We start from the raw sequence: 25,448 nt of genomic DNA on the forward strand, positions 1-25,448 counted from the left end.
GTCTTGGAACTCTGCCATGCATGCCATTTTTGCCCAGTCTCTTTCTTATGGTGGAGTCATGAACACTGACCTCAACTGAGGCAAGTGAAGCCTGTAGTTCTTTGGATGTTGTTGTGGGGTCTTTTCTGACCTCTTGGGGTTATTTTGGTCGGCCGGCCACTCCTGGGAAGGTTCACCCCTGTTCCATGCTTTCCCCATTTGTGGATAATGGCTCTCAGTGTGGTTTGCTGGAGTCCCAAAGCTTTCGAAATGGTTTCAGATCCTTTTCCAGACTGATAGATCGCAATTACTTTTTCTCATTTGTTTCTGAATTTCATTGGATCGCAGCATGATGTTTAGCTTTTGAGGATCTTTTGGTCTACTTCACTTTGTCAGGCAGGTCCTATTTAAGTGATTTTGATTGAGAACAGGCAAGGCAGTAAATCAAGCCTGTGTGTGACCAGGGAAATTTAATTCATATATAATATATAGCTCCATTTATTATTTTTAATTAATCCATAAAAATAAATTAAAGAAAATGTATGTATATGTGTGTGTATAATTTTAATGGATTGATTAAAAATAATAAATGGAGCCACATTCACCTTTCAGCACTCCTATGGATCCAGTGAAAGCCTCTCTGCAGGGGTGCTTGCTTTTTTTTTTTTAAATGAGATGAGGTGCCAAAGCCCACCTGCAAATCTAGCATGCCATTTTTTTTCTATTTACTGTACAGGATTACTTTTATATTTTAATCATTTTAATAGACCGAATTTTTACGGATAAACAAATGTTTATTTTATTTTTTATTTTTTTTTTAACAAGGAGGTGAGGTTGAATTTTTTATTTTTTACTTTATTCTTTGTCCTCCTTGGGAATTTAAACCTGCGATCGTCTGATGTAGTTTGAGTATAAAACTGCAATACCACAATATTGCAGTAACAGTAAGCAGAAGAAATCACAGTCTTTTGTGAAGCTCAGCATTTGTAGAGCCAAAATTGCTGAAACGGGGGACGTCAAATACAAAGGTTTACTGCTCCTAACAAATATAAATGTAGTAATCTTTAACTTGTCAGCCGCCACACTACTTCTTTAATATAGCCATGTAGCACATTATGGATTTCTACATGTATACAGGGTGAGAATGAATAAAAGTATAGGAACACAGCATTAGCACCAGTGCATGAATACACCAGCAGACCCACCATCACTACATAAATACAGATCCACAGTCATTACATATATAGAATACCAGAACCATCATCAGTACAAAAATACATTATTGTCTAAACCACATAGCACATTATCAGTTGCTAGATGTGTACAGGATGTGAACAAATAAAAGTACATGAATAGAGTACTAGAATCGCCATCAATACATGAATACAGCACCAGAACCATCAGCAGTACATGTATGCATCACCAAGCTAATTACAGTGATCAATTGCAAAGTTGGATCAGCCTCTGCAATATACACTTGTATCGCATGACCCTACAACTCCCAGTATGTCCTAAATAATGGTAAAGAGATGCTGTGAGTTCTTCCTATCCATCAGACTTCGAACCACACGGGAACCACAGTATTGAGTAGAGACAATCAGTATAAAAAAAACAAAAACATTTACACCCAGATGCCTTAAAGGTGAGGTCTTCTCTGATTGGATTAGTTCTCATCCCCTTCACCGTCATATGGAATAAAGGCATGATGATTTCTCACCGCCACAACTTGTCTCAGCAGACTTTTCTCTTTTCAAGCCTTCTGTAGCACATTTCAACATGGTGCCCTAAAATTAGCAGTCATTATAATGCCCCCTGAATGAAAATATCTGCCTTGCTGTGCCCCTGAATAAATAATTGCCCCTCACTTTGCTATCTTAAAGATAAATGTCCCTCACGCTTTTACTCTAAAAAGGTACGTGTGCTCTACAAAGTACTCTCTAATATATTATTGCACCCACACTGTATATCTTTAAAAGAACTAAAATCTCCACACCTGCCTCACTTATGAACGATAACCGCCAAACAGTCTGTTCTTATGAACTACATTAGTCACACTGTTCCCCTTATGAACTATAACCACCACACAGACTGCTCTTATGAATAACAGTCACACTGCCCCCCCTTTATGAACGATAAAACCCACACTGTCCTCCCTTATGAGTGACAACTGCCACACTTTCCTCCCTTATATTCTATAACCGCCACACTTTCCTCCCTTATGTTCTATAACTGCCATACTGTCCTCCCTTATATTCTATAACCGCCACACTGTCCTCCCTTATATTCTATAACCGCCACACTTTCCTCCCTTATGTTCTATAACTGCCATACTGTCCTCCCTTATGAACGAAACCGCGATACTGTCCTTCTTTATGAATGATAATCATCACACTGTCCTCCCTTAGAATGATAACTACCCACATACTTATCTCTTATGAACTATGGCCACAACTCTGTAGCGTCTTCACACTGTCCCCTCTCCTATATTTCCCCTCATGCTCTTCCTATCTCCACACTATTCCTCCATGTTGTCCCTTCATCACACTGTGCCTTCACACTGTCCCCCACCGCTGCCACCTCTGCACACTGTCCCCATGTAGACATTGTCCCCACTCTACACTGCCCCTCTCCATGCTGTCTCCTCCCCACACTGCCCCCATCTTTATACGGTCCTCCCTCTGACACTCCTTCCCTCCCACCTGTTTACTGTCTCACCCATACTGTGCCCTCACACTAACACCAGTGAATATTGTTGTAGACAGGAGAGTGAGGCCATCTTCTGCACCATTGATAAATTACCTTCCTGCTGTGTTCGCCTTGTCTACAGCGCAGGTGTGATATCAGCAGTATGATGAAGTGATCTGTATGTTGCTTCTGCCCACATTGTGCCGACACTCAATTCTTCAATTATATTCATGTCTGAACACATTTAATACAGACAAGGGATAACCAGCCTTCTACCTCGTGTCTCCAGTCCGACTGTCAGTTTAACAACCGGTTTGAAGAACCGGCCAAATTCCACTTCCGGTAGCAGCAAAATATGTCCCAGGGGGTGAGATGCTCATTACACCTTATGGCAGAAGAAGCCACTGGCTGCAGCAGTCAGGAGACTAGAAGAGCACGTTATTGGAGAAATATCCTATTTAAGGAACAATAACGATTTAGCCCTAAGTCGACGCACATATAGCAATGCTAGTTTCACAACACATGGAGGAGACCAGAGCTCACGCCTGAAGTTCAGCACCACATATGGTTGAATATAGAACAGTATCTGTTAATCTATCACTTACATGTCACTGCTAGGCGCAGGCTTCACTGTATCATCAACAGGCAGACAGGCTTCCATAATATCGTTAAACGCAATGTTTCCTATATTTTTCGCAAGCTAAAAAAAAGAAGAATGCGAGCACATTTAGGACTGTTTCTGCAGTTTAACTCATTCTCTATGTGACCATAAGGTTCTATGAAAAGTGTGATAACGTGTGAGTATATTGCAGCAATATCTAAAGCTGGCCGTACACATCAGATAGCCATCGACCAAAAACTCGTTTACTTAAATATCTCTTCCGCCCTCCCCGCACACATGCACGCTTGTTCAGTAGTGTGCACGTGTTATAAATGAGGAGAGGGGTGTAGGCTGCCGTCAGACACCTCTGGTGGACGCTTACCTCCCATGGAATCAAGGATCGAACGCTGAAATTTAACATACCCAATCTTACCCCACATCATGTGATATATAGACACCTAAAAGTGGCAGCTATAAGTGGTCATTTGGCCTAGGTTCCAGAGGTGGGATGGAGTGCTCCCAAATTTTTTTGTCCAGGAGCCTCCAACCACCACGATCTGACCCTGGAGACAACTGGTGCTACATTGGTATTGACCACCAGGCTTGGATAGAAGTGTATTTCAAAAAATGTCCTTGTATAAATAAAGTTCAAGTACTTCAATAATTACATTAATTTACCCAGAACTTATATGGCTCGACTGCCCTATGATAGCAGAGGCAATCCCCCGAAGAAGCAGATAGCGAAACGTGCGCGTCGGGGTTGGAAGCTGGAGCCACGCCACAGTATTATTGTTACAAGGTAATATTCCACCACTATTTGCTGATCTCATTAGCAAGAACAGTAACATATATATTGCCTTAGACCACTTAGCTGAGTTCTGATAGAGAGTCTTGATAGAGAGGACATTGCATTAGTATTTTTGTGCACATATGCACTTTATAATTACAATATAATAGACTTTAAAGGGTACTATTATTGATGGAGATGGATCCTAAGACACATATGCACCTTATAAAGTTACAATATTGTTATGATTATGTATTTTTCCTCTTTTATACATGCTTTTTGCTAATTTGGTCATTACAAATATTGATACTGGCGTTCTGTAACTGGCTCCAATAAGTCTTCTATTTATTAGCACCTTATCCTGTTTTAATTTATTTTTTAATCATGATAAATAAAAATTATATTTTATTTTTAGAACTGTGTTACTTCTATTTATTATCATAGGGCAATCGAGCCATATGATAAGTTTTGGATAGAAGTGTGTATACAAGTTCTGCAGATGATGAATTGAAGGACTTCTTTACTCCTAGATAAGTAAATCTTAATGGGCCCAGAGCAGTGTAAGATAACAAAACAACCTATACTACCCTCCCGAAACAGCACCGCTCCTCCACACTCTAGACTGTAACCGCTGCAGCAAATCAGCAACCACAGATCGGCTGCAGCCTTCACATTCTGTCTTAACAGTTCTTCTCGTTTAATTGGAATGTGAAAGCTGCAGCCGATCAGCAGCTGATGATTGGCTGCAAAGATCACATGATACCTCTCACCAAATGCTGATGCCAAGAGAACACGCAGGGGCCACAGTGTGGAGTGTAGAGAAGTGGTGAATTCGGCCCATTATGGTTAACTTGTTTAGTAGTGGAAAACCCCGTTAATGGCATAAACATACAAGTACTGTATAGATGGGGTGTTCTACAATTTAGCACGTCTTCATACCAGCAGTTCAGATGTTCCCAGGACGTCCAGTGTGAGTGACTGTATTCTGGAGTAATGTACCCCCAACTCCCGGTGAATCCCTGAACATTCGATACACGTCAATATTCCCAGGTTTGTAGAAAGCCAAGTAGGATCTGAGAGATAAAACAGATACAATGACATTACACTAACACAAGGTAATATATCACAACATAGACGCAACGTGAATTCAGTATATGTCACCATTATTCACATGACCACAAAGACAATAAATTTGCAAGAATCTGCCACAAAGGAAATCTCACCTGATAACAAGGGACAATGTCTTAAAAGTGGCTTCATAAAATGTCACTTAAAGGAGTTGCTCACTACTCAGACAATCCCTTCTTAATCCTTATGTTGCCCCCTTGCAAAATAATAATCTTTTTATTTATGTAGCGCCAACATATTCCGCAGTGCTTTACAATTCCGACACTTTACAGACATTATGGGCACTGTCCCCATTAGAGATGATCGGTGTTCAACTCGAACTGTTCGCCAATCTCAAATTCGAGCTGTTTTGGGCGTTTGACGAACTCGAACGATTTGCAAAAAATCCGGCTGTTCGAGGTTATGTTCGATAACTGTTCGTGCACCAAAAGCTTAACTGGATTTTTTCTCAGTAATACTGTTAATCAATGTTAATAGTAGAGATGAGCATTGTTCGACTCGAACTGTTCGCCAATCTCAAATTCGAGCTGTTTTGGGCGGTGTTCGAGCCGTTCGGCGAACACGAACAATTTGAGAAAAATTCGGCTGTTCGAGGTTATGTTCGATAACTGTTCGTGCACCAAAATCATAACTGGATTTTTTCTCAGTAATGATGAAAATTAATGTTAATATGCAGTTTGAGTGTACAGCGGGGTGGGGGGAGGGGCAGGGGATGGATCTCTGCAGGAATAATGAAGATCTCCATTTTTTTTTCTCTTTCCCACATTTGCAGTGGGGAGGTGCAATCTGTCAGCCTATCAGCAGCGCACACACGGAGCGAAGTGCTTTTTTTCACACAAGCAAGGGCATGTGTCATTGGCAGTGTATGTCACATGTCCTTGCCCTATAAGCCCCAGCCATTTTCCCCGTCGCCACCATTTTCTCACTGCTGCAGCTGCGTGTTAGACAGCACCGCTGTTGCTGTGTGCGCTATACCTTGTTAATTTCAAGGCAATTTTCGCACAAATCTACAGATAGCTTGGGAGTAGGGAATAGTTGTGATTGCAGTCCTTTTAAGGACTAGGTTACAGCATTTCCTACGACTTTTATCAGGCAGGTCTGTGCTCTTAAATAGATAGATTGTGGGAGTAAAGACTAATTGTAATTGGAGTCCTTTTCAGGACTAGGTTACATCAGTTCCTATCAGTTTTTGCCAGGCAGGTCTGTGCAGTGCTGTGCAAGTTTTTTTCACAGCATTTGGCTGAATCTAGCAAAGCTAATCCTTTTTGGCCTATTGCAGAGTGTGTTAGTCAGTGGAGTAGCCTATCTGTGTTGCAAGATATACCACCTGTGTATAGAATACCAATTTTTTTACTGCACCTAGTGAAGTAAAATCTTTTGGGCATAGCATCATTCTATTAGTCCATCTATACTGACCTCCAGCAGGTTGCAAATTCAAAATAATTTTTTGTCTGCATCTAGCTCTGAAAAAATATTTGGCCTTCTAGCAGTGTGTGGGACTTTCTCTATTAGTCCATCTATACTGACCTCCATCAGGCTGCAAATTAAAAATAATTTTTATCTGCATCTACCTCTGAAAAAATATTTGGCCTTCTAGCAGTGTGTGGGACTTTCTCTATTAGTTCATCTATACTGACCTCCATCAGGCTGCAAATTAAAAATAATTTTTATCTGCATCTACCTCTGAAAAAATATTTGGCCTTCTAGCAGTGTGTGGGACTTGTTCTATTAGTCCATCTATACTGACCTCCATCAGGTTGCAAACTGAATATAATTTTTTTCTGCATCTAGCTCTGAAAAAATATTTGGGCTTCTAGCAGTGTGTGGGACTTTCTCTATTACTCCATCTATACTGACCTCCATCAGGTTGCAAATTAAAAATAATTTATATCTGCATCTAGCTCTGAAAAAATATTTGGGCTTCTAGCAGTGTGTGGGACTTGTTCTATTAGTCCATCTATACTGAACTCCATCAGGTTGCAAATTAAAAATAATTTTTTTCTGCATCTAACCCAGCCAATAGTTTTGGCCTAATACCACAGTTTGGCCACTCAGCTCTGCTCGGTTCCCATCCATTGTTTTTTTGTGCAAACAACTCCAGAGTTGTGAATTAGTTAACCACCAAAATGAGTGGAAAAAGGCCTGCTGCTGGTGGAAAGGGGAATAGGCGTGTTGGGAAGGGGAAAAAAGGTTGTGTCCGTGGGGTAGGTGTTAAAGCAACAGTAACATCTGCAGAAGAAAGACCATCTTCCAGCCAAACTAAAATGTCTACTTCTTTTAGCGGACAATGTGATAAGATCCCTTTCTTACGGCCACGCCAATCGCTACAAATTCCAGATGAGGCACAAAAACAGCAGGTGCTTCAACGGATATCAAGTGCTCCTTTAAGTGGGCTCTCCTCCACCTCAACTTCAACATCACAAATACTCCAGTCCTCACAGGTGTCACCCCAATCGCACTTGCTTCCTCACAGCTCCCAAATCTCCAGCTGCCCGTCTGAGTATGAGGTAGAACAGATGGTTGAGTCTGCAGAGCTGTTTACTCATACTATAGGCTGGGAATCAGAGGTCGACTCCAGCGTTTCTGTGAATCCAGACGAGGAAATGATCTGCACTGATGCCCAGAATCTTTATGAGTCGGATCCAGGACCAGACGCAGAAGGTTCTGACCATAATGTAGACCCTCATTCCCAAACTGTAACTCCTGTTGGTGGAGACAATCAGGAAGACTATGATGAGACTCAAATACCTGATTGGAGCGACAACTTTAGTTTTTTGTCAGGGCAGGAACAGATTGGCTCTGAGGACGACGGGTGTGATAACGCACAGGGTGATGATGATGAGGTTGGAGATCCCACTTACTGTCAACCCACAGTCAGCCAAGAGATGAGGTCAGCAGAGGAGGTGGAGGAAGATGCTAGTGACGACGAGGTCAGGTTGCGCCTTCCTGGACAGAGACGTAGTACTGGAAGCACGTCAACAACTGCATCCTCAAACACAACTCTGCCTCTCACCACAAGTCGTGGTGGCTCTTCAGGTCGCATGGGTGCTAAGCCTTGCATAGCCTGGGCATTTTTTCAGATCGATAAAGATGACCCAACTCGTGTTATCTGTAACATTTGTCAGCAAAAGCTAAGTAGAGGCCAAAAAATACATAGTTTGAGTACTTCATGCATGAACCGGCACATGGACATGAAGCATAAGTTGCAGTGGGAAGCTCAGTGTGCTACAATGCGGCCTAGCCGGCCGGGCCAACCACCGTCTGCCATATCTTGTGCATCCGCGGCCTCTTCATCCTCTGTGACTGGGGGGACAGCAGTCACACCTGTTTTGGGGCGCAGACCTGCCACCTCTTTACCCGCAACAGCCAGCGTGATTGGCAGGTCATCATTTTCTTTGGAGGTGGTAACACCAGCTGGTGTTGAGCGCTGTCCGACATCGATAGCACCACCTTTGGATCAAGGCAACCTAACATGTCCGCCTGCATCTTCCTCACAGACCGGCAGTTTGCCGGGGACACCCTTATCAACCCCGTCTAAGCACAATAGCCAGCCCTCGGTCCCTCAGATGTGGACAAGTAAAAGACCATTTCCTCCTAGCCATGAGAAAGCTAAGAGGTTGAATTTCACCATCTGCAAGCTCTTGGCTACAGAAATGCTGCCTTTCCGCCTGGTGGACACAGAGGATTTTCGAGACCTTATGTCCGTCGCAGTGCCCCAGTACCAGATGCCCAGTCGGCACTACTTCTCAAAGAAAGGTGTGCTTGCGCTCCACCAGCATGTCGCACACAACATCACCGCTTCTTTGAGAAACTCTGTGTGTGACAGGATGCATTTCACCACAGACACTTGGACGAGTAGGCATGGACAGGGGCGTTACATGTCGCTGACTGGGCACTGGGTAACTATGGTGACAGCAGGACAAGGGGCTGCTGTCCAAGTCTTGCCGTCCCCACGAGTTGTGCGTCAATCCTCTTTATGTCAAAGTTCCTCCACTGCTTCTGCCTCCTCAACCTCCTCTCGGTCTTCCACCTGCACCCAAAGCCTGTCTGGTCATGCCACAAGCTTTCTAACTGCGCAGAAGGGATCCTGCACACCTCCTTACTATGCTGGCAGTAGGGCTCAACGTCATCAGGCGGTTTTTACATTGAAATGTCTGGGAAATGTGAGTCACACAGCTGAGGAGTTGTGGTCAGCTCTGGAGAACCAATTTCATGAATGGTTGTCTCCACTGGACCTGAAACCAGGGAAGGCCGTGTGCGACAATGCTGCAAACCTGGGTGCGGCCCTTCGCCGGGGCAATGTCACACACGTGCCTTGTATGGCTCACGTGTTGAACCTGGTTGTCCAGCAATTTTTAGCCCACTATCCCAGACTAGATGGCCTTCTGCAGAGGGCACGGTCGCTGTGTGCTCACTTCCGCCGTTCGCATCCCGCAGCTCAGCGACTTACATCTCTACAGAAGTCGTTGGGCCTGCCACTTCACCGGCTAAAATGCGATGTGCCTACCCGGTGGAATTCAACTCTGCACATGTTGCAGCGACTGTGGCAGCACCGGCAAGCCCTGGTGCAATACATTCTGACGTATAGCCTGGGCCAACGAGATCCAGAGGTGGGGCAAATCACGCTGGAGGAGTGGTCTCAGATCAGGGACCTATGCACCCTTCTGCACAGTTTTGAAATGGCGACGAAGATGTTTAGTGCTGACGATGCCATTATCAGCATAACTATTCCGGTGATTTACATGCTGGAGCACATGTTAAACAGAATTCGGAGTCAGGTGGTGGCACAAGAGGAGGTGGAGGAAGTAGAGGAGGAGGAGTTGTATGCGGAAGGGCTAACATCTGCAAGGTCCAGACGGTCGGCAGCACCAAGGCGGCAGGCATGTGAGGGTGGGGGAGATGGTTTTACCAGGGCGCATGGTAGCAGCCAAACTAGTGAGGAAGGTGCAGGAAACCAGGAAGAAGTGGAGGACGAACTGATGGAAGACTCATCAGATGAGGGAGACCTTGATCACATTTCTGTTGTGCGAGGTTGGGGGGAGAGGACAGAGGAAGGAAGCATGATTGTTACCTCGCCACCAACACAACAGGGACTTGGTGCTCCTGGATGCGCAACACACATGAGTGCCTTCTTGCTGCACTACCTGCAACATGACCCTCGAATTGTGAGAATTAGAAATAATCCTGACTACTGGGTTGCCACACTGTTAGATCCCCGGTACAAAAGTAAATTTGCAGAAATTATTCCTGCCATAGAAAGGGATGCACGCATGCAGGAGTATCAGCAGAGACTGTTGCAGAATCTTACATGTGCTTTTCCACAAAACACCAGTGGTGCACGTAGTGAATCTCACAGTTCCAACTTGCCAACCGTGGGACCGTCAAGTGTTCAGCACTCAAACCGTAACAGAACCACAGTATTTGCTGGTAACCTCAATTTTGCGGAATCATTTCACCACTTTTTTAGCCCATCCTTTGCAAGGCCACAGGAGACAAGAAGTCTGACACATAGTCAACGCCTAGAGACGATGGTACAGGAGTATCTCCAAGTAAACATTGAAGCCATGACTGTGTCACTGGACCCTTGCTCTTTTTGGGCTTCCAATCTGGATAAATGGCCGGAGCTAGCCACTTACGCCTTGGAGATCTTGTCATGCCCCGCAGCCAGCATTCTGTCTGAACGTGTGTTCAGTGCTGCTGGTGGTGTGCTGACAGATAAGCGCACGCGGCTCTCCACTGATAATGTAGACAGACTCACGTTCATAAAGATGAACAAATCATGGATCCGAAACGACTTTTCTACCCCTGTGTCATCCTGGGGAGAGTAAAAGCTTGATGATTGGTTAAAATCACCCTACCAACCGTTTTAAGCTTTCAAATTACTAATCATGTTTATCTGTATCTTGGCTGGAAAATAATTTGGGCTTTGTAGCAGTGTGCAGCACTGATTCTATTAGGCCATCTATAATAAGCTCCACCAGATTTAAAATTACTAATCATGTTTATCTGTATCTTGACTGGAAAATAATTTGGGCTTTGTAGCAGTGTGCAGCACTGATCCTATTAGGCCATCTATACTAAGCTCCACCAGATTTAAAATTAATAATAATTTTTAGCTGCATCTAGCCCGGAAAATAATTTTGGGGCTCCGAGATGCGCAAGACACATAAGTGCCTTCTTGCTGCACTACCTGCAACATGACCCTCATATTGTCAGAATTCGAAGTAATCATGACTACTGGGTTGCCACACTCTTAGATCCCCCAAACTTTTCGATCAACCTTTTCATTTTAATAAAGACCAAAAAAATGGTCATTTTTGAAATTATAAGCATTAGCAGGTTATTAGAAACTGAAATCAAACAGTTTTCAACTCAAAACTTTATTCTAGGTGATGTTACATTTGCACATAGGACCCCTTGTTCGAAAGGAGCTTCTGAACTCTCTCGTCCATTGAATTTGTCAGGTTTTGGATGGTTTCTGCTTCAATTGTTTTGCATGAGGACAGAATACCCTCCCAGAGCTGTTGCTTAGATGTGAACTGCCTCCCGCCATCATAGACACTCCTTTTGATGATGCTCCAGAGGTTCTGAATGGGGTAGAGGTCAGGGGAGCATGGGGGTCACACCATAAGTTTGTCCCCTTTTGTGCCCATATCAGCCAGAGATGCAGATGTTTTATGTCCAGCATGAGATGGTGCATTATCATGCAAAAAAATGATCTTGCTGTGAAATACACGGTTCTTCTTCTTGAACCATGGCAGGAAGTGCTGTTTGAGAAAATCCACACACATTATGGAGTTCATCTTTAGCGCCTTCAGGGATCCTAAAGGGGCCGACAATCTCTCTCCCCATGATTCCAGCCCAAAACATTACTCCACCTCCTCCTTGTTGGCGCTGTAGCCGTGTTTGCGTGGGGTGTCCATCAACCAGCCATCCTCCACTCCATCCATCTGGACCATCGAGCGCTGCACGGCACTCATCCGTGAACAAAACAGTTTTGAAATCAGTCTTCATGTAATGTTTGGCCCACTGGAGCCGTTTCTGCTTGAGTGAAGTGGATAGAGGAGGTCGACAGGATGGAGTATGCACAGCTGCAAACCTCTGAAGGACCCTGCATCTTGTTGTTCGGGGGACGTTGGAGGCACCAGCAGCTTCAAAAACTTGTCTGCTGCTATGACAAGGCTTTTTTGCCGCTGCTCTTTCAACCTGACGTAATTGCCTGTAGGAAAGAGTCCTCAATTTGCCCTCATCAGCACGCACACGTGTGTACTGTGAATCAGCTACATACTTCTTGATTGCCAAGACACTTCATCCTGATCATCGCACAATGTTGATTGTAGTCATGCCTTGACCTAAACACTCCACAAGTTGTTGCTTCTCAGCAGCCGACACATCCTTTTTCTTTCCCATTTTGGCAGAAAATGTAGGCTGCTTAATAATGTGAGACAGCCTTCTTAAGTAGTCTTGCCTTTCATTGGACACACCTGCCAAACTAATTAGCACAGGTGTCTGCAATTGCTTACAGTGATATAAAGAGCCCTGACACACATCACCATCAATGAGTTTAACTGACAAACAAACAAATTCTTCCAGGGGAGGAGTCCTGAGGAGATAATTTGCATATTCCCACTGCATTTTGGGGTAAGTGAAGAGTCTCCGCGAGCTCAAAGAACACTGGATTTTGGCTGTTGGAGCTGAAAAGAGGACATCGGTAAACCAGGGGAGGAGTCCTGAGGAGATAATTTGCATATTCCCACTGCATTTTGGGGTAAGTGAAGAGTCTCCGCGAGCTCAAAGAACACTGGATTTTGGCTGTTGGAGCTGAAAAGAGGACATCGGTAAACCGCGCGCCGGAAGGCGCGCGCATTTTGAAGCTTTTTTTTTAAGCTTTTTTCACTGTTTTCAGAACATTAACAATAAGAATATGGAAGAGTCCAGGAGCCATTTGGTGAGCTGCATATCCTGCTACATGTTCACAGACTTGCCAGTGGAAAAGCCAAACTTCACATGCCAGAAATGCAAGCTTGTGTCCCTGTTGGAGGAAAAGTTGCGAAATCTAGAAGAGAGGTTAACTACCTTGAAAATCATTAAGGAAGGTGAAGAGTTCTTAGACAGAGCAGAATTATCTCTTCATGATTCAGAAAGAGAAGAAATTCGAACTGCACCTGACGAAACAGAGGAATGGAAGCATGTGACCCACCGAAGCAGGAGGATCGAGAGGCAGTCAGCACCCATACTGCTCAGGAACCAGTACCAGGCTCTCTCGCAGGAGCACCATGAAGAAATACAGCAAGATAAGACTTTGCCAGCAATGAATAACCTTGTAAGCACTCAGAATCCTCCTGGATGGAGAAAGAAGAATGTTGTGAAGAAAAAACGGAGAGTGGTGGTCATGGGGGATTCCCTGTTAAGAGGAACAGAGGCTGCTATCTGCAGACCAGACATAACCTCAAGAGAAATGTGCTGTCTTCCAGGAGCAAAAATTAAAGATGTGTCTGACAGGATATCAAGACTCTTCAGACCTACAGATCACTACCCATTCCTGCTAATACATGTGGGGACAAATGACACCGCAAGAAAGGACCTGGAAACCATCTGCAGTGACTTTGAAGACTTAGGCAAGAAAGTGAAAGAATTGGGAGCGCAGGTGGTCTTCTCATCCATCCTCCCAATGGATGGCCATGGAACAATGAGGTGGAATAAGATTCTACAGGTGAACAACTGGCTACGTCGATGGTGCCGTCAACAAGTATTTGGATTTCTGGATCACGGAATGAATTACCTATACGATGGACTACTTGCTAGAGATGGGGTGCACCTTACGAAGACTGGAAAACATGTATTTGGAAGTCGCCTTGCTACACTCATCAGGAGAGCTTTAAACTAGAACAATGTGGGAAGGGAAGCAAAAGGCCAGAAAAAGCCATACAGCTGACAAATACTATTGAGATCTCTGCTACTGGAAGTGGAAAGGAAGAACAAAGACAAAACAATTTAAATAATAAAAATATGGGAGGAAGAGAAACCAATCACAAACTAAAATGTTTTTATACAAATGCACAAAGCATGGGCAACAAACAAGGAGAATTGGAACTACTAATGCAGGAAAAGGAATATGATGTCATTGGAATCACTGAAACTTGGTGGGACGATACACATGATTGGAATAAAAGGCTAAAAGGATACAACTTATTTGCAAGAAACAGACTTGATAAAAGAGGAGGAGGTGTTGCATTGTATGTTAGAAAAGCGTATATCTGCACAGAGATTGAAGCTTCAGAGACTGGGAGTTCTGTGGAAACTGTTTGGGTAAGAATACAAGGAGAGAACAACGGAAAGGACACCATTGTAGGCATTTACTACAGGCCACCTGGGCAAGCTGAAGATATGGATGAACTCTTTATGTATCAAATGACCAAGTTCTCCAAAAAATATGACGTAGTGGTCATGGGAGATTTCAACTATCCAGACATTTGTTGGGAATCTCTCTCAAGTAAAACTAACAGGTCAAGCAAATTCTTATCCTCTCTTGCTGACAACTTTATCTTCCAAAAGGTAGGGGAGAAAACAAGGGGATCTGCTACTTTGGATCTAATCCTTATAAACAGGGAGGAAATGGTTGAGGAAGTAAAGGTGGCTGGGACCCTAGGAGGCAGCGATCATGCCATTATAGAATTTTGGATAACTAGAGGAGGAAGACATGTGAAGACTCAAACTTCAAGGTTAGATTTTAGAAAGGCAGATTTTAAGAGACTCAGAAAGAGAATAGGAGGGATCCAATGGCTGGATGTCCTTAAGGACAAAAATGTCCAGGAAGGATGGGAAATTTTTAAAAATGAGATTCTCAAAGCACAATCGTTAACAATCCCGAAAAGTAGGAAGAATGGGAAGCATTTAAGGAAACCAGGATGGATGAACACAGAACTTAAACACATGCTAAAAAGAAAGAAAGAAATGTTTATTAAATGGAAAGAGGGAGGCATATCTAAAGAAGATTATAATGCAGTCTGCAGATCCTGCAGGGCACGTATCAGGTTAGCTAAAGCTGACAATGAATTAAGGCTTGCAAGAGATGTCAAAAGCAATAAAAAAGGATTTTGGGGGTATGTCAAAAGTAAAAGAAAAGTCAAAGATGCTATAGGATTTTTACAGGATGAAAATGAAGAAATGGTAAGAGAGGATGTTGAGAAGGCCGAACTTTTTAATTCCTATTTTGCATCTGTTTTCTCTCAGAAAGAAAATGTAACATCAACTGATCTTCACTGTCCTTTTAAAGGAATAGAGGAATCCAAGTTATCTGTAAACAGAAAGATTGTGAGGGAATATTTAGCTAACATAAATGAGTTCAAGTCACCAGGTCCAGATGAATTACACCCCAGAGTACTGAAGGAGATCGTAGAAGAAATTTTAGAACCACTCTCCATAATCTTTGAAAATTCTTGGAGAACAGGAGAAGTCCCAGAAGACTGGAGAAGAGCAAATGTTGTTCCTATCTTCAAAAAGGGGAAGAAGGTGGACCCAGGGAACTATAGGCCAGTGAGTCTGACTTCTATACCAGGAAAGATCTTTGAACAAATTATTAAACAACATGTATGTAAGTACATGGATAAGAATGAAGTGATTAACCAGAGCCAGCATGGGTTTGTAACTAACAAGTCATGTCAGACTAACTTAATTTCCTTCTATGACAGAATCACTGACTGGGTGGATCAGGGAAATGCTGTAGATATAGTATATCTTGACTTCAGCAAAGCATTTGACAAACTATCTCACACCATCCTTATTGAAAAAATGACCAAGTATGCAATAGACCAGGCAACTGTTAGGTGGATTCATAACTGGCTTAGTGATCGGACTCAAAGGGTGGTTGTAAATGGCTTCACATCCAGCTGGGTGAATGTCTCAAGTGGGGTACCACAGGGCTCCGTCCTGGGACCTGTATTGTTCAACATCTTTATCAATGATTTAGATGAAGGAATTGAGGGTAAACTGATTAAATTTGCTGATGACACAAAGCTAGGAGGGATAGCTAATACTAGAGAAGAGAGAGAGAGGATTCAAAAAGACCTAAATAAACTGGAGCAGTGGGCAGCAACCAACAGAATGGTTTTTAACAGGGAAAAATGCAAAGTACTACATCTGGGCAATAAAAATGAAAAAAGCATATACAGAATGGGAGGAATAGAGCTAAGCAACAGTACATGTGAAAAAGACTTAGGTATACTAATAGATCATAGACTGAACATGAGTCAACAGTGTGATGCAGCAGCAAAAAAGGCAAATACAATTCTGGGATGTATTAACAGAAGCATACAGTCTAGATCACGTGAAGTCATTATCGGTCTTTACTCCTCTTTGGTCAGACCTCATCTGGAATACTGTGTACAGTTTTGGGCACCACATTTTAAAAAAGACATAGACAAACTGGAGCAAGTTCAGAGAAGAGCGACCAGAATGGTGACTGGTCTGCAAACCATGTCCTATGAGGAACGGTTGCAGGATTTGGGAATGTTTAGCTTGCAAAAAAGAAGACTGAGAGGAGACTTAATAGCTGTCTACAAATATGTCAAGGGCTGTCACATTGTAGAAGGATCATCTTTATTCTCATTTGCACAAGGAAAGACTAGAAGCAATGGGAGGAGACACAGATTAGATATTAGAAAAAACTTTTTGACAGTTAGGGTGATTAATGAGTGGAACAGGCTGCCACGAGAGGTGGTGAGTTCCCCTTCAATGGACGTCTTCAAACAGAGGCTGGACAGACATCTGTCTGAGATGATCTAGTGAATCCTGCTTTGAGCAGGGGGTTGGACCAGATGACCCAGGAGGTCCCTTCCAACTCTACCATTCTATGATTCCCTTATCACTCCTAAACACTTTTTGCATAATAATTTGGAACACAGTGTACATGTGCTTTTACACAAAACACCAGTGGTTCACGTAGTGAATCTTACAGTTCTAACTTGCCAACCGTGGTCTGTATGGAGTTGTTCAATAAAGGGCCCAAAATTAAGATAACAGATGGGAGATGTCTCTATGAATAGGAATTCCTAAGTATTTGATACCCTGTGAGGGCCAGGCAAAGGGAAAGTTGGACTGGATGGAATCCTATATGGATTTGGGGAGGGAGACATCGAGGGCCTCAGACTTCGCTGCATTGATTTTAAAATTTGACCATGTAACAAAGTGATCTATTTCAGCCATAACAGCATGGATGGATATATGTGATTGAGTGATATATACTAGGACATCATCAGCAAATAGAGAGCATTTGTACTCGGTGCCTCCCACCTCAATCCACCTAATATTGGGGTTATGGCGAATTGATGAGAGCAGGTGCTCCGTCACTAGGATGTATAAGAGAGGGGACAGAGGACATCCCTGCCTTGTCCCATTGGTGATTGTGAAAGGTGATGAAAATGTTCTGACGCACCCCCTGGGCCTTGGGACACCCGGAGCCGGACCCTTTTTGGTGGATGCTGGTGGTTGTAGTCTTCGTGGCGGCGACCCGGTTCCGTGGCTCAGGGCGGTCAAACCAGTGGCGGAACTATTTATGTGGTTTTGATGTTTAAATGTCCGACTACGCCACCCGTGGATTGCGGTCAGAGTGAACTGCCGCTGCAGGGCAGACCGCTGAGGCTGGTGTTGTGGGTGCAGCAGAGCGTAGCATAACTCCCCACGGGAGGAGTATAGCCTCAGGGCAGTGTATGCGGAGGATGGGGGTGATGGTGCAGGGCAGCAGCAGTAACGACACGGAGTCAGTGATGCAGTCCAGGGCCTTTACTCACAGTTCTTATTATCCAGACCACGTCTGCAGGTAACGGCTGCCCACGTCGTACTGTGCTCACCAGGTGAGGGGCTCAGACAACTCCCAGATAACTTTGGAGAGCTTCACAGGACCCCCTTTGTGTGTCCTTTGTCTGGCCTTTCTTACCAACGCTTCTGTCCGGCTGCCTCGGGCCTCCTCTTGGTAAACTTGGCACCAGTTTCCCTGACCCTATGTGGTGCCTTCCTAGCGGGTGTAGCGAGGGGCTGCGCCACATAAAATGTCACAGCCTCCGGTTTCTAGCTGAGGGTCGTTTCCCGCCTCCACTAGTTTCAGGGACCGGTCTCCCCCTTTGGCCTGACCCCTCTACGCAGGTGGATTCGGGCGTGCGGTGGCGACTCGCCCGTCCGCAACCCTGGGATCCCTTCGTTCCTCGTTCCTGGAGCCTTCTCCGCTCCTCTTCCTTCCTTCTCCCTCTTCCAGGCCTGGGCCTGTGTTACTAGGCCCGCCTCCGGAGCAGAGCTCATGCAGAGCCCCTGCTCCCTGTCACTTCTGCTCAGACTTCTCTGCACTGAACTAATATGGTGCCCACCTTTTATACTCCCTTATCAATGCACCCAGGAACTGCTTCCTCCCTGCTCCTGCACTACAGGGTTCCCCTTCCTCAGTGTTCCCTCCCCCCACTCCAGCCAGGGTCAGTGACTGTCGTGCCCATCTCAGGGGCATATTGGTCGCCCTGCCCCACGGCAATGTGGTGTAATGCATGCAGGTGTCGGGGTCCTGATCCACACTCCATCCTTACCTGAGAGTGAGATATCACACCTCTGGGTGAGGTGCAATACCTCTGTAGCAAACGAGCCCTCAGGGTGCTACAGTTCCATTTATCTTCAGCCTAGGTGACGTATTGTGATACAGGGCCGTGATTTTGGCTATAAAAGGGTCCCCTAGACCCCTACCCCAAGCTTTTTAAGAGAATTATATATGGCGTGCCAGGAGACTCTATGGAATGCTTTCTCAGCATCCAACGAGAGTATCTAATTACAAATTTTTAACTGCATCTAGCCCAGGAAACCACCTGTAGTTTGGACACTTAATTTTTTCAAAGGAAATGCTTCGGGACCAGGGGATACTCAGTGAAGAGCATCAGGAGGCACCCCAAGGCATAGGGGCTGGGACTGGCGGTAGGATGCCTTGCGGTGGACAGCCGAGCTCGATCCTTATAAAAGCTTTTTAACTGCAGCAGCTTTAGTGGACGCTACTGGAGCTGGAATTACGCGGCTGCTGGCATGAGACTTGCCCTCCAATAGATCCTTGTAAATGGATTTAAAGTGTATTCATTCAAATTAGAGGGACAATTTAAATTAAAAAGCTTAGAGCTGCCTCCACCACAGCGGGGCTCGCTCGACCCACCAGCGGACAGGCACGAGTATTGGGAGAGGGGGGCTGGCCGTCAGGGTTCACCGCGGCTCTGGCACAAACCCGGCGACACGGAGGTGGCACGGGCAGGAGCGGACTGAACGTGTCGGCTTCTCACTTTTTGGATTTTAGAAGGGCATGACATGCCTATATCTGTGTCTCCCCCTCCTTTTACTCCTCCACCTCTTTTCTTTTCGCATGACTATATGTACTTGTCACTTTTCCATGTGTTAGTTGTGTCTTCTGAGCAGTTTGTCAGCTTTTGGACACCTTTGAAGGTGTTTTCTATGTGTTTCTATGTGTTTTTGTTTGCCTGCCATTGGTTTTAACGGTGTTCGACGAACAGTTCGGCGAACACACGGGTGTTCGACGAACCGAACCGAACTCGAACACTACGGGGGTGGCTCAACACTAGTTAATAGACAGTTTCAGTGTAGAGTGGGCGGGGGGAGGGGCAGGGGATGGATCTCTGCAGGAATAATGAAGATCTCCATTTTTTTTTCTCTTTCCCGCATTTACAGTGGGGAGGTGCAATCTGTCAGCCTATCAGCAGCGCACACACGGAGCGAACTGCTTTTTTTCACACAAGCAAGGGCATGTGTCATTGGCTGTGTAGGTCACATGTCCTTGTCCTATAAGACCAAGCCATTTTCCCCGTCGCCACCATTTTCTCACTGCTGCAGCTGCGTGTTAGACAGCACCGCTGCTGCTGTGGGCGCTATACAGTATAACTGTGTGAATTGCAAGCGAACTTCCAGTTACATAGAGGGATAGGTTTAGGGAGTAGGGACTAGTTCTAATTGCAGCCCTTTTGAGGGCTAGGTTACAGCAGTTCCTAGCACTTTTTGCCAGGCAGGTCTGTGCCAGTGCTGTGCAAGTGTTTTTCACAGCATTTGGCGAAATGTAGCTCAGCCAATCCTTTTGGGCCTAGCAGCAGTGTCTGGTAGTCAGCGGAGTAGCCCATCTGAAGCAAGCTACACCACCTGTGTATCCAATAACATTATTTTACGGCATCTAACCCAGTAAATCCTTTTGGGCATAGTAGCAGTGTCTCGTAGTCAGTGGAGTAGCCCACCTGTGAAGGAAGCTACACCGCCTGTGTATCTAATTCTAATTTTTTACTGCATCTAGCCCAGGCAATACTTTGGGCCTAGTAGCAGTGTCTGCTAGTCGGTGGAGTAGCCCAGCTGTTAAGCAAGCTACACCACCTGTGCTTTGGTCACTTAATTTTTTCAAAGGAAACGCTTCGGGCCCCCGGGACACTCAGTCAAGAGCATCGGGGAGGCACCCCAAGGCAAAGGGGCTGGGACTGGCGGTAGCACGCCTTGCGGCGGACCGCCAAGCTCGATCCTTATAAAAGCTTTTTAACTGAGGCAGCTTTAGTGGACGCTACTGGAGCTGGAATTACCGCGGCTGCTGGCACCAGACTTGCCCTCCAAAAGATCCTTGTAAAAGGATTTAAAGTGTACTCATTCAAATTACAGAGACAATTTAAATTACAGAGCTTAGACCTGCCTCCACCGCGGGGGGTCTCGACCCACCAGCGGACAGGCACCAGTATTGGGAGAGGAGGGCTGGCCGTCAGGGTCCACCGCGGCTCTGGCACAAACCCGGCGACACGGAGGTCGCACGGGCAGGAACGGCCTGGCAGTGTCGGCTTCGCACTCCAGCGTAGTCACTCTGCCCGCTCGCGCCCGTAACCTCAAAGGGATGCGCAAGCGGCTTTTCTTCCCAGGGCTGTTCCCCGCCCAGCAGGAACGTGGGGGAGCTCAGGTCGGCCCTCCACCGTACTCCCTTACCTCCCTCGCCCTCTTTCCTTCTTCGGTTCTCCATCTAACTCCTCGGATCTGTGGTGTCCGCTCTCCCTCCAGCTCTCTCCTTCTCACAGGTGGACTACCGCGTGTATTCACACTGTGGCGAATCTTTTGGGCCCAGGCATAAGAAGTCGTCGAGGTAATGGATAATATGTGCCCCCTTAGAAACGTCCATGACGACCCATTCGAGGAAGCAACTAAACGCCTCAAATAGTGAGCAGGATATGGAGCACCCCATGGGCAAACAGCGATATATATACACTGTGTTCCAAATTATTATGCAAAAAGTGTTTAGGAGTGATAAGGTAAGAATTTGTTTGTTTGTCAGTTAAACTCATTGATGGTGATGTGTGTCAGGGCTCTTTATATCACTGTAAGCAATTGCAGACACCTGTGCTAATTAGTTTGGCAGGTGTGTCCAATGAAAGGCAAGACTACTTAAGAAGGCTGTCCCACATTATTAAGCAGCCTACATTTTCTGCCAAAATGGGAAAGAAAAAGGATGTGTCGGCTGCTGAGAAGCAACAAATTGTGGAGTGTTTAGGTCAAGGCATGACTACAATCAACATTGCCAAGACACTTCATCCTGATCATCGCACAATCAAGACGTATGTAGCTGATTCACAGTACACACGTGTGCGTGCTGATAAGGGAAAATTGAGGACTCTTTCCTACAGGCAATTACGTCAGGTTAAAAGAGCAGCGGCAAAAAAGCCTCGTCATAGCAGCAGACAAGTTTTTGAAGCTGCTGGTGCCTCCAACGTCCCCCGAACAACAAGATGCAGGGTCCTTCAGAGGTTTGCAGCTGTGCGTAAGCCAGTGGGCCAAACAATACATGAAGACTGACTTCAAAACTGTTTTGTTCACCGATGAGTGCCGTGCAACGCTCGATGGTCCAGATGGATGGAGTGGAGGATGGCTAGTTGATGGACACCCCATGCAAACACGGCTACGGTGCCAACAAGGAGGAGGTGGAGTAATGTTTTGGGCTGGAATCATGGGGAGAGAGATTGTCGGCCCCTTTAGGATCCCTGAAGGGGTAAAGATGAACTCCATAATGTATGTTGAGTTTCTCAAACAGCACTTCCTTCCATGGTTCAAGAAGAAGAACCGTGCATTCCGCAGCAAGATCATTTTCATGCATGATAATGCCCCGTCTTATGCTGCACATAACACATCTGCATCTCTGGATGCTATGGGCATAAAGGGGGACAAACTTATGGTGTGGCACCCATGCTCCCCTGACCTCAACCCCATTGAGAACCTCTGGAGCATCATCAAAAGGAGTGTCTATGATGGCGGGAGGCAGTTCACATCTAAGCAACAGCTCTGGGAGGGTATTCTGTACTCATGCAAAACAATTAAAGCAGAAACCATCCAAAACCTGACAAATTCAATGGACGAGAGAGTTCAGAAGCTCCTTTCGAACAAGGGGTCCTATGTGCAAATGTAACATCACCTAGAATAAAGTTTTGAGTTGAAAACTGTTTGATTTCAGTTTGTAATAACCTGCTAATGCTTATAATTTCAAAAATGACCATTTTTTTGGTCTTTATTAAAATGAAAAGGTTGAAATCTCTGCTGTGCATAATAATTTGGAACATGCATTTTGAATGCAGTTTGAGTGTTTTATTTTTTTAAAAATATACTGTTATCATAGGCAGTTTGTACAAAAACCTTTCAATTGTACTCTAATAGTTATTTGACTGGAAAATTACAATGACTGCAATTCATATAGGTAATTTGGGAAAATCTGAGAAAATATTATTTGCATAATAATTTGGAACAAAGTGTAGTATGGTCCTTCCCAGAAGCAGCCCAATAGGCGGACACTATTCGGAGGAACAGGTAGTAAGTAACCGGAACGCCCCCTCAATGTCTGTTTTGGCCATTAGGGTGACCCTTCCCAACTTCTTGACCCGCCTGATTGCCTTGTCAAAGGAGGTACAGTATATACTACTCTACTTGGTTCCGCGTCGATGTTGTCGTTCACTGACCTGCCCCTTGGATATGACAAATGGTGGATTAGTTCGAATGTATTGGGTTCCGTTTTTGGCACGACTCCCAACGGGGATACCCCTACGTCTTGTAAGGAAAGTGTTCTGAATGGAACCGCAATTCTACCTAAAGATATTTTTTTTTTTTTAATTTTCTTGTCACGACGTCTGGATATTGGTAGGCTGATTTTAGATTTTTACTCCAGCCTTTCTTGATTTTAGAGGGCATGACATGCCTATATCTGTGTCTCCCCCTCCTTTTACTCCTCCACCTCTTTTCGCATAACTATATGTACTTGTCACTTTCCCATATGTTAGTTGGGTCTTCCGAGCAGTTTGTCAGCTTTTGGACACCTTTGAAGGTGTTTCCTATGTGTTTTGTATGGGTTTTTGTTTGCCTGCCATTGGTTTTAATGGTGTTCGACGAACCGTTCGGCGAACATGCTGGTGTCCGACGAACCGAACCAAACCTGAACACTACGGGGGTGGCTCAACACTAGTTCCCATTGGGGTTCGCAATCTACATTCCATATCAGTATGTCCAGTACTGCTCCCGTTCGAGCGGTGTCGGCATGGCTCTCCTGGGGATTGCGTGACATTATTACATCACGCGATCCTTGCGATCAATCATCAGCTACTTCTCTCTCCCTGCATTTGGACGTATCAAAGCTGTAGCTCTCATTTTCTCCAGATGTATGGGATTTATTAGCAGATAGGGAAAGTAAAGTAGCCAACGATTGGCAGCAGGACAGTATGTCACGCGATCCCCTGGAGAGCCAATGCCTCCATTGCCTGGAACGGTGCCAGCACTGGAGGCAAGTATAAGTGTTATTATTTTACAAGGGGGTAACATAAGGTTCCTCTCTGATGGTGAGTTCATGCCCAGCTATACTGACAGCTTCACAGTGTACCACCTCCCAGCTGCTGCTGAATCTCCACCCACCAACCCTGACTGACAGCTCCTCAGTGTAACTCCTCCCTGCTGCTGATTCTCAACCCACTAAGTCTGACAGCTCCCTAGGGTCCCTCTTCCCTACAGAAATCATACTGCAATCTGCAGCTGTCAGTCAGACTGGGTGGGCAGAGACTGACAACACTTGGACTCCTTATCTCTCTTACGCTATAGCTGGACCAGAATCAATACTGAGGAGGATATAATGGAAAGTGATGTTAGTAATCAATCTAGTAATAGGAATTTCTTTGTTTTCTAGTATTAGTTTCTTTATTTTAACCTTACTGTTCACTCTCTAATACTGGCGTCCCTTTAACACAAACTAGAAAATATTACTTTTTTTTACAAAAAATTTATAATAAAAGGGGACTTTCTGAAAAAAACAAAAACAAATATAGAACATAAGTTCATGATTATTTGCAAGGAGGCGAGTAATTATATAGATTACATTTATGATTTTTTTTTTTTTGTAACGCAGCAGAATGGACTATATACGGTAAAACAAGAATTTGAGGTAGTCCTGATCATTAGGAGCATAATCAGCAGTAGCCTAGCTTACATGGGCATCTGTGACGGTAATCTCATGATAGAGTACCCAGATATATAAACATCAAGCTACTGTGAATGAAGCTTTGTAAATCACACAGGAATGTACCTGACGCTCCGCAGTCACAGCAGACGTCATTTCCTGGCATTTTCTGGATGTCGGATATAATCTCCTTGGTCAGCTCCTGGACTATGTTGTTCTCTCCGGAGCAGTGGTCTCCTTTAAATGCGTTGTTTAAGGCTTCTTCTTTGCTGTTCTGGAGCACGGACATCCATCTATATGTAAGGAGATGTTTTGTTGTTTTTTTTTTAAACATTTTTTTTTTCCCAAACTACATTTTTATTGCTGTTTGCTGAAAATACACAGATGCAATGCAAAACACTACAGACAGGGGGAACCTAGAAATCCTTACAGGAGTAAGAATTGACATTGGCACACAAAGGCCCAACAACGAGGTACACGCATTATGTCCCTGAGAATATAAATAACACTCAATCACAGTTCAGGCTAGAAAAGAGACTCTTGTGCGGTATAGCAGGTATTAACTTGGAGGAAAAAAACTACCGGTAATCGTTAAGGGGGAATTGACCTTGCAGGGTTTGCTTAATTAACAAAAAGCTTGAAAGAGGTGGTTTCGCTGCATTAGCATCATCAGGGGCTGAAACACTGGTCAGTGTCTCTGGCCAAGAGTTTAGGTGTACGAGAATAGGAAAAGATAAAAGGTGTAAGATGTAAGGGCACTATAAATTGAAGGTGCCATCAGAAAATGATCTATT

At 44.7% G+C, this 25,448-nt stretch overlaps 1 protein-coding gene across 4 annotated transcripts in view; it reads right to left on the reverse strand.

Moving 5' to 3' along the window:
• Positions 1-25,448, reverse strand: part of ASAP2 (ArfGAP with SH3 domain, ankyrin repeat and PH domain 2) — a 238,801-nt gene that overhangs the window by 36,387 nt on the left and 176,966 nt on the right. For all 4 annotated transcript variants that reach the window (XM_073674184.1, XM_073674180.1, XM_073674182.1 and 1 more), the window contains 3 exons: positions 24,781-24,947; positions 4,992-5,125; positions 3,270-3,364 (listed from right to left, as the gene is read on the reverse strand). In XM_073674184.1, coding sequence (XP_073530285.1) covers positions 3,270-3,364; positions 4,992-5,125; positions 24,781-24,947 — 396 coding nt within the window. The remainder of the gene's footprint in view (positions 1-3,269; positions 3,365-4,991; positions 5,126-24,780; positions 24,948-25,448) is intronic.

This window comes from Phyllobates terribilis, unplaced genomic scaffold (assembly GCF_046119375.1).
Source record: "Phyllobates terribilis strain yellow unplaced genomic scaffold, ASM4611937v1 Scaffold_3__8_contigs__length_932513732, whole genome shotgun sequence".
Lineage (NCBI taxonomy): Eukaryota > Metazoa > Chordata > Amphibia > Anura > Dendrobatidae > Phyllobates > Phyllobates terribilis.